The 10,743-nt window shown below is 40.2% G+C and overlaps 1 protein-coding gene across 1 annotated transcript; it reads right to left on the minus strand.

Annotated features, from left to right (window-relative positions):
• Nucleotides 1–61: 61 nt before the first annotated feature.
• On the minus strand, nt 62–9,285 carry kdf1b (keratinocyte differentiation factor 1b). Its single transcript, XM_044171172.1, has 4 exons — nt 9,090–9,285; nt 7,029–7,978; nt 6,838–6,924; nt 62–1,961 (listed from the first exon to the last, which is right to left on the minus strand). The coding sequence occupies exons 2-4, from the start codon at nt 7,957–7,959 to the stop codon at nt 1,873–1,875; spliced, it is 1,107 nt and encodes a 368-aa protein (XP_044027107.1). The 5' UTR covers nt 7,960–7,978; nt 9,090–9,285; the 3' UTR covers nt 62–1,872.
• Nucleotides 9,286–10,743: the final 1,458 nt, after the last annotated feature.

A 10,743-nucleotide genomic window follows, 5' to 3' on the forward strand; every position in this document is an offset into this window, starting at 1 on the left:
GGCCTGATACTTTGACTCCCTCATGTGGCCGTATGTGGCAAACAACAAGCAAACAATTTCCTTTTTGTTTCACTTCATTTACTTTATTGTTTTTACAATGACACGTCAGTTAAAAGATGGTGCACTGTCAATATAAGAACCTGCCAACACATCTTTGCTGAAAATATACCATACCTTGGTGAAAGGCTCAAGCATTAATGAAATCTTCTGAGAAAATCTGATGTGTGAATGAAAGCTACGCTTCAGCAGACAATTCAACCAGTTTAGTGAAATAAGAAGTATGTTAGGATAGTTACAGTGAGCCGTTTATATGACACATTCATCACTTCCTAAATCGTCCGGTTGCATTTTCTACTTCTTGATGGAAACACGAGCAACCAGTTTCACACCATTTCATTATAACCACCCAAATTCTTTAGGCAAGGCATGACAAGGCAAATTAATTTTTTTTTTTAGCACATTTCATACCCAAAGGCAACCCAAAGTGCTTTACAGAAAACACAGGCAAAAGCACATTTGCCTTTACAGTCATTAGACACAAAAAAAATATACTTCTATGTGTATTAGCTACCCATGTTTATTAACTGAAGGCACTACAATAGGGTCCATGACCAGCAGTAATCATAAGCTAATGCTGATAAGAAGAACACAGGGCTGAATAAATTCCACTGAGTCAGCTGGGCAAATTCCCATCAGCACCCAGGAGCAAACACAGCAAGCATGTTGGTAAGAGTACAGACATTCACTTCATGAGTCAGCTTGGGATAATGTCGCTAATAAGTTACAGTTATAGTACATGATACAAGCTGAAGTCTAGCTGCAGTTCACACCAGTTTAACATCTTTCAGTTTGAGTCTTGGTTAACTCAAAAGCTTCAGAGCTCTCTGCTTCATATGAGCTTTATAACACTAATAATAATCTGCTGGAAAAAAAAAACTAAATCACACACCACGTATGAACATCATAAAAGTCACAATAGAAAAAAAACCTGCATTTTGACATACATCTTCTGTAGCTTTCAACTTGTTTATAGATATTATTTACTTACTTTCTTGCCAAGAGAATATCTCTCTCTCATATCTGTATGGTAAATATGAAGCCACTGCCAGCAGCCAGTTAGCTTAGCTTAGCATAAAGACTGGAAACAGCTAGACTGGCTCTGTAAGAAATGTAAGAAAATACACCTACCAGTACCTTTAAAGCTCACTAATTAACATGTTATATCTCATTTTTAATAAGTACAGAAACAGAACTGTAAAAATGAAATTGTGGCCAAGAAATAGTCTGTTGCATAGCCCCCTGTAAAAACACATGTCGTTTTAATTAGTTAATCTAGAATCACTGACTCTAAATATGTGATACATAACCACTGAATTGAAAACATTGAATACAGTTTAAAATCACACAAATTTGTTTCAATTTAAATCTAGGATGATGACTAGAAAAAAAAAAAATACAACTCTGTATTTTATTTTTACAGAACAAAATCAAAATGTCCAGCAAACATGAGGTTGAGTCAGGTTTCATGAACATAACTCAGTTTTCCTTCAAGGACGAGGGGACGGTTAATCATGATACAATATCTAAGAGCCATCAAGAGCTACTGGTGATATCAAGCAATCCTTCAAATATACACATAATATTTATCAACCATAAATATCTACACACAGAGCCCTGAGTTCGCTGAAGTCCTTCAGACAATGTGAATTTTCACATTTTCTTTCTCCACAGCAAAGTCATGGTCTCTACAAAGAGCTTGGCTCAGCCGGAGACTCCTGTGCAAGTAGTGTTGCCTTTCAACGTCCCATACGTGACCTTGTGGACACGGCATGGCAAATGATTCAAGCATAGATCGCCAGTGTGGAGCAGGAATCATGTTCTCACAGAGCTGTGAATTAGCGGGACGCCTGAAGAGTTAGTTTCTGTGTGAGAGTAGGCTGTTGGAGAACTAGAAGTATGACCTATAGGAACAAAACAAATGACAGAAAAATGGTTACATGGTTATTCCTCAGCATTAACCTGGAGAGGAGACTGAGCATTAATTCACTAACTCACTACCATCCCTATTCACAGTGCAATGCAACTAGAAATCACTTCACACTCGTATCTGGGATATTTTTATTTAAAGAGGTAACAGTATGTTGGAAAGATGATGAAAACACAGGAGAGCATTTATAAAAACATGTATGCTTGCTGGTATGGAGTACCTCACATTATATTGTATAGCAACCGTGCAACCCCATTCAACAAGACAATGCTTATTAGCCACACCAATGCGCAGACCCCTTTTTAAACTGTACATCTGTTCCACTCAGATACACAGTCTTGGACCTCATCACTCGTACAAACAGATTTGTTCTTAAGTGGCACGTACAAGTGATTTAAGAGAACTTCTGGCATTCGCCATTTTTCTCATATTTAGAACAAAATTGACGAGTGGTCCAGGCCTGTCGTGGGACCCCTGTGCAGAGAGTCTGTCTTTCTCCACAGGGGGGAAAACACTTGTTTGACTTAACGGTGGCATGTGAAGTTTTGACCAGCGCTTAGGAGCTATGTTTTCACACATGGGCCCCAGAGTTGCCAAGTTCGCTTATAATACGCGACTTTGGGCTTCTTCTTCTTCTTCTTCTTTTTTTTTTAAAGTCGCTTGAAAAAAATTGCGGGTCACATATTTTTTTGTTTTAAAAAATATGGTTGCTTGCCAGGAAAGCGACTTCATTTTTTTTCCATTTATGGTCACTATTTTCCCCATTGCAGTGACTGACAGTGTCTGCTCACAGCCTCACAAATAATATCAGCGCAGTAGTGTAATTCGCCCTGCCACAAATCCCCACGAGGACCTATCCCGCCCCCCTCCTCCCTCTCACTGGAGAAAAATCAATGTCATGTCAGTCACGTTGTAGCCGAACCGACCTGCTTTTATTGCAGTTATTGCCTAGTTACGAGTCAGATTGATATTTTTAGAGTGCACCATTCTTATGCATTTTGACATTGCCCTCAGAAATATGTAGGCTATCCTTTGTAATTAAGCAATACATTAATACAATAGTTTATAGGTTGGTTGTTTCTAATTAAATAAACACATCTTTCATTTTAGAATGAAGACATTATTCTAGCCATTATCAGAGGCGATTTTTACATTTAATTTGTACCAAATAAAATGGACTACTCGGATTTATTCTTTTTTTAATAGATGATAAAAGAAGTCAATGGAGCACATGATTCTTCTTAGTTTTCCTTTTTAAATTTAAATCAGCATTGTTACAGGCTTTTTATTTTCTGGCTATACAGACTAGATGTAATCAGATTACATCACGCTTTGTGAGTAATCCAACAATCCCATACTCTGTCAGTGTAAATTGTAATCATTACCAGATAATGTTTTCCAAATTGTCAGCATCACCCTAAAATACAAGAGTAACCACCAAAGCTAATATAAATAAAATCTGTTTTCGCTTTTCAAACTCCGAGGAGTTTCATTTTAATATGCTGCAGGCTCATTTATTGAGCATGTTCACACTGAGGCTGTAACAGGCTATATTAATATTGGGCTTGTTTTTGAAGCTGCGGTTGCTTATTTGGCTCGCGAGAGTTGGGAACACTGGTGGGCCCCTGTTTTGTTTGCTATGAGGACGCACAAGCACACAGGTGACCCGATACACAATCCTGCCAATGGTTTCACATAGGGCTGGGTGATATAGCGAATATATTCGATATATTCAAATATTAATAAATATAAGATGTAGCAGATGACCATATCGCCATATATTTTATCCCCTCGCGGTCCAGCACCCTCGCAGACTTGACGTGATAACGGGCGTAAGAAGGGGGCTGCCAATGTTTTAAGAAAAAAATCGGCTTTGCAAATGTTTTATGGAGGAAGGAAATGCATTGAACACATTTGTTAGACTACACAACATGTGTTTTAGTGAGTAACACTGAATATAAAGAGAAACTCTTTAAGAATCATATTACCTTAATCTGAATGAATGTAGTGTTTAAATATGTTACTGAAATCAACTAAAATATTTAGCTAAACTTAATGTAAGGACTACAGGGATGTTCAACAATGTTTTTTATTTTATTTGCATAGCTTTAAAGGAAATTATGCAAAATGTATGCAGGTGAACATCATCCCCTGCCCCTGACAGTGTAACATCATATAATCTATAATAATCTCTTGTCCATCCCTTGAACGCCTCCCATCGAAGAGTACTTTGCTTTAGCATCTTACTTCGTGTCAAACTATTCCCTCTTTATTTTTGTCACAGTACAGCTCTGATGACACATCACAGGAGCAGGTGAACAGGTTGCATTCATCAAGTCGAAACAAGCCGTTTACTACAAGTTTGTGCAGTCGAGAGAGTTCGGGGAATCCCATTTAGAACATTTGTATGAACAAGCCTCACTGGAAAAACGTAAGAGAGATTTAGGATAAGAATATAATAATGTTCTTGCATGACGCCCATTATTGTTTTCTCATATTCTCATCGTTAAAAATCTTGCACACGGATGCAATTTTGTAGTTTTATAACGGTTGAAACATGCACTACAGTGTCCAGTCTAAACAGGAGCACACCCTGCAGTACTGGACGTCTTAGCTTCACTGATAAAAAATATTTACATTTTAGCCTGTCATTGGTGCAGCACTATGAATAGGCTCCGGGTATATTTTAACTGTACTTCTATGTTCATTTGCCGGGAAGTTAGACCACAAATGAATATTTGTCACCTGACGAACAAAGCTTACTGTTGATTGGGTTGTTTCCTTTATGAGATATGGCTGACCCACTAAACGTTAACAAATCACACACATAAGGGCTCCAGACTAACTTTTACTGTTACCTTTTTTGTCAGTTCCCATACACATAATTTCTTAACACTTGTAAATAATTGTAAACAGCAATAAAAAGGTGCAAATAAATGTTTTTTTTTTTTGGACTTAAATTTAGTAAAAGGTAGCTCTTCTTTGGCTATATTATGAGCAGTGTTACATTTTATTATCATTTCTGACTCCACTGCACACAGCAAAAGCACTATTCCCATTAGTGATGGCAGTTTTATCCGCGGGGCCTGCGGAAAATCCACGGAATAAAAAAATGAATATTCTGATTGATACAGTGGGTTGTGGGTGGGTGAAATAGGGTGAAGCATCTCCCCCTTAAGATAGATGCTTTGCACATTTATGCACGAGGCACAGCAGCGTAACTTTATTGATTATTTAAATCACCTGACACGCTGACAGGATCGGTCAGGATCTAATGTTAATTAATGTGCTGTGTTCTTCTACACATCCAAAAGGTCACACACACACACAGTCCAGGTTCACACAGTGAAACTGTCTGCAGTAAAGCAGCCGTCCTCCTGATAAATCCTGAGCTCCATCACAGCTGTCTAAAAAAATCTAAAAGTTAAATTCTGTTTCCTCTGGAGAGTTTCCCCTGTCCTGTCAAGTTTATCACTACAGTTTTTAGTTTTGCTGCTTAAAGGGGGCAGGCACAGACGCATGACCAGGGGGAAAAATACAGAAAACATGTTATAAAAAAATCTTTTTCCTGAGGGAACAATAACCATGTAAGTTTGCTCCGGTGCTTGACAGGCAATCAAAATTCAGGCGAGCATTTTTGCACAATGACAGATTTTGGACAGGGATGAAAAACAGGTGATGCCCAGCAAACACGTCATTGTAGTGAGAGAGATTTGTGTCTTTTGTGTCTATTTGGGTAGTTTAATTTGATTTATGTGTGAGGGGGCAGGACTTTTTTTTGTTATTTTTGGCATGAATTAAATATGAAAAATCCAAATCTAGATAAAAAAATAAAATCCAATCTCGAGATTACTCATTACCTGATTATTTCTAAAATTCAGGCTACGGCCCTGCACATGCACAGAGAGACACGCTATCTGTTCTCACCACAAATATTTTATATAAAAAAGCATCTAATAAGCTGATTTTACTGCAACATTTGGCGAAACAAAAAATGATCTTAATATCCTTAAAGTTCAGACTCTTTGTCTAGTCAGAAATAAAAATGAATGTTAAAGGTCCCATATTGTAGAAAGGGACATTTCTGTCTTTTCTGACTAGAAAGCAGGTCTAGGTGCTATATAAATACTGTCAAAGTATCAAAACGCTGAATCCACAGAGAAATGCACACAGCCTGTATTCTGAAGGTTGTGATGTCACAACTATACAGTCACCGCCCTCAGCCACGCCCCCCGCACGCCCCGCCCAGACCCACCATCCAACCTTTTTATGTTGTTGTTTTAACTTTATTAACACCACAACACCAAGCTTGCTGTTAGCTTCTATCGATGCGGTGCGGGTGCTGCCCCTCAGCAGGCTTCCTGGAAGTTGGCCAATCAGAAGAAAGTGGGAGGGGGGCCTTAAAGAGACAGGAGTTAAAACCGCTGGTTCAGACAGAGGATGAACTGAGGGGCTGCATAAAGGGCCAGTATAAGATAAATAAGGACTTTTTTTTGAACTGTGAATCATGCAAAGCTACTCTAGTGTTCCAGAATAAAAATGTAGAGCTGGAAATGAGCATAACACACCTCCTTTAAAAGTTGGAACAGAATTTATCAGGAAGTCAAACCAGTGTTCGGCAGTGTTGGCACATACGTGCATGAAGGATTTCCACTGTTGTAACAGCCAAATTATGGAAACTAAAACATTATTCAAAGTCACTGATCAAATTGACCAATGATTTACTGGGTATAGGTGTATTACGCACTATTCAAGCTGCAATTGTACATCACATTTTCATGAAAAACAAGAGTATATGTTATGAATGTATTACTGTGTATGTAATAACATAACCAAGACAGATTTCTTACCTCCATTGTTCCTCCACATCTTTCTGGCAAACATGTCAGAGGCGGTCAGCTCAGATATCTGGATGTTTGGATTTGATTTGTAGTCATCTTGAGGAAACAGAAAATGAGTGATCGTTGCTCAATGACAGAAAACCAGTTCTATGGCGTTTCTGACGCAATGCTGAGTTAAGAAATGAAATACTACAACTTACTGTTGTTGCTGAATGAAAAGGAATGACTCTCCCTCATTGTCTCGTTCCCGCTGTCCGACAGCGTCCTCTCCCTCCTGGAGATGGGCGGCCTCCTCTTCGTACTCTTCCGAGTGCTGATGCGGATGATGCCACGCACCAGTCGACACTCGGCCTCCTGCTCATCCATTTTGTGCTCCTCTGCCAGTGAGTTGATGAGCTGGTTGATGGCCTTGCTCTTCTTCAGAAACACAGAGTCTGACGTGCACCTGGCCAACTCTTCGATCTGATATTCAGAGTAGAGCTCCAGCAGCTTCTTAGTAATCAGAGAGTCCACGTTCTCCTCGCCATCCTCCCAGTCATCAAACCTCATAGACTCATGCAGGGACGGATGGCTGGGCTGTGTTTGACCACCAGGCGGAGGCACGTATGATGGAGATTTGGTTTCAACATCTAAATACTCTCTTGGACTGTCAACTTTGACTCCAGCGATGCGGACGTCCCCTAGCCAGTCGGTTGCGTCCTCTTCTTTGTCGTCTCCTGGGTTCACAGCTCGGAGGCTCACCTGCTCTGGTTCATCTGGGGAGCTCTCGTTTGGCGCTAGGCACGGAGCGAGGATGGAACGCTGGCAGACCCTATACAAGCCGCAGGTGAGCACGCTGCACATAAAGGTCCTACAACTCCTAGGAGAAGCACAAGGACTGCAGGTCTGTGCCGCAGAGGGAGGGTCAGCTGAGCCAGGAATGAAGCCAATGGTCTCAGACTCCTTTCCATTAGCATCTTTCAGTTGCGCTTTGTGGACTGTCTTTGGCTCTGGGGTCGGGAGCCCGTCTTCCACTGGGTCAACACAGCGCTTCTCACAGGACGACCTCTGGCTGCTGCTCCAGCTGGGTCCATGCCTGTAGCTGCCAGGCCCTGGGCTGTGTCTCGGACTACCAGCGCTGCCGGCAGACATGACTTACTGGCTCCAAGGTCTGGACAAGCATGAGAGAAAATTAGGTCAACTGAAGTGTAACTAAATGGTAAGACAGTGTTGAAACAACATGCTTGTTATCAATCCAATCTGGCAGGCAAAACCTAAAATCACTTGTAGCCACCTGAGGGCATCTCTATTCAAAGCAAATGTGAAACTACTATCCCTAGGTGGCAAGTAAAGTAACCCAACTGGTTCTCTTACGGATGTGAACGCACACAGTCAAAGACAATTAACTATTCGCTTATAACAACTTGACTGTATGATGTCATGGAGATTTCGAAAATTGAAATGTTTAATTATAACTGTTACATGAGGACAGAAATATTACATGAAAGGGTAACAAAAAAAAATATTCCTATTTATCTACAACTACACACAGCGAACTGCTGCATGCAAGCCCATCTGTGAGAGGCTGAATCAAGGCACACCCAATTTCATTAAGAAATATACATTTTTTTAATTGAATGGCCCCTGCTCACGGGGAAAAACCAACTAGCTTCTTATGGTCTGTTTATCATTTTGGATTCCGCAGCTGTTCAACCAAACAACGGGTAGTAAAATGCCATCATGAAAACGGATTCAATCGATTGGCTGTCAGGTAGAACGAACTTATTTGAAGTGTGGCTATTCTGATGACATGACACTATTACGGCAAACCTGTGTAAAAAAAGCCATTTGTATTAGAGTAAGCAAGCACTGGCTGTACGTTACATGAATGCCGAGTTCAAGAAAACATCTTATTGAATCTGAAGTTATCTTCGGTTAGGTTTTACTCGGTATACATATTCACTGAACACATAATACGCTCTAAATGGCCAGATTCTCGGATAGTGTCTGGCGTGCCGTGCCATGACGGCATGTGGTAGGAAACAATGTTTACAGTAGCCATGCAATGTAGGTTACTAATAAACAAACAAGTGAAATGAAAATATTATTTTGCTGTTTTTCTGCAAACTTAACCACTAACCATTATCACGTTACCGTTTTACACACATTAAGCCACAGTCCCTTTCGTGTACAAAAAATGATTTTCACTTTCATGGCGACTTGTCATTACGGCTCTTTCCACCATTAGAGGACTTACGATTTACTCACTAAACATTACTCACAGTAAACACGGTGCATCCACAAAATTACTCCCGAATTAGTGTTCTCTTCTCCAGCTAACATTAAAAATGTCTGTTTTAATCCATTCTGAATGTCCTCTATATCAATTCCCCTCCAGAAAATGTCAGCTTCAGTAAAGTTTTCGACCAAATCCGTGCACCTGAGCGTCAAGGTGGAGGGAATGCACCAGGTAGCTACAGAGGTTGGACTTCCGGTTATGACTTCAAAAACAAAACGTAAGTTAAATTGCCACTGTGATTTTAGTTTAGGGTTATGTATTTTACGTATTTACATTGGTAATGACACACCGTAAAAGTAGGCTATTTATATCAAGTAGCAATTAGTCGAGAAGGCCACCATCAAATACAATATTTCACAATATCACAACATAATTAACCCTACCCGACATCCCCAAACCAAAAGTCAACATTTTTTACTTTTATTTTGAAATGATTTCCGGTGTTATGCCAAGTTCTACCGAGAATTGCACATCCCTCGCGGGAGCGCGCACAGCTAAAGCGATATAGCGTCAGATATTGTAAAGATTTCAATAGCAAGGTAGCCAACGGTTTAACAACGATGTAATCTTCTTTGTCGGGTTCATCAATGACGATAAATGATCTTATGAACGTTTAGAGTCATCAGTGTTTAATTAGACTCAGTAGAAGTTGCATTTCCTCGATGCGATTGGTCTGAAATTTGCAAGGTTTCCTTGATTAATCTCTCTATATTTCTTTGTTGTTCTTTGCCGGTGTGTTTTTAAGCATATAGCATTTCAGACAGTTGAAAGAATGTCATTATCATCGTCACAGTCGTCCTCTTCGTCATCATTGTTACACTGCGCCTATAATACATCCCGCATTGCCAAAGTCAATTAAAGTGCGACATCGATTTTCCTGAGCCCGATAGTGTGTGGTGTGAATGTGACTAGATGAGTGTTGGCTGGCAGCTTTGCTGATGAAGCAAGCCAGGCTGCAGTAGCACGAGGAGATTTTGCTCTACAAAGTTCATGGCAAACAGAAAAGTGAAGTGACAGAGGAGCACAGAAGTCGCAAATTCGACGAAAAGCTTCAAAGTATCGTGCTGAAGGCTGTAGGCGGGCTGGCTAACTTAAAGAATCCAAGCAAGTCATTTTGATACCCCTAGCCAGCGTCCATGTCTTAACCGTATACACCCCTGAGCGTGAAGAGTACACGGTAATGGAATATCAGGCCATGCAAGGCAGCTTTCTGAGGAGCAGGCTGTAAAATGTCTGGAAGCACGCCAAATATTCTGTTGAACACATGGAGTAATCACACTGGCCTGTTTATTGTTATGGGTGGATACCTTTTTGCGGTTTCTTATCCTGCAGACTCAGACACTAATACATTCATATGCAGTAATACAATGAAGTATTAAAGCAATAACAAATACATTAGACAGGTAAATAGATCCTCTGTGGGCAGCTCAGGTAGCTACCTCTTGTTGGTCCAAATGCCCCCAAGGACTGTATCAATATAGTCCCAGCTGTGTGTGTGTGTGTGTGTGTGTATATATACATATGTATATATCTCACTTTTTTTAACTCTTGTTGCAAAGAAACATTCAGAGCTGCACGCATGTATTCCTGCTTGCTTTGTGTCAGCATATATAGGATATGATATATGATATATAGGC

Source organism: Siniperca chuatsi, linkage group LG17 (genome assembly GCF_020085105.1).
Source record: "Siniperca chuatsi isolate FFG_IHB_CAS linkage group LG17, ASM2008510v1, whole genome shotgun sequence".
Classification (NCBI taxonomy): Eukaryota; Metazoa; Chordata; class Actinopteri; order Centrarchiformes; family Sinipercidae; genus Siniperca; species Siniperca chuatsi.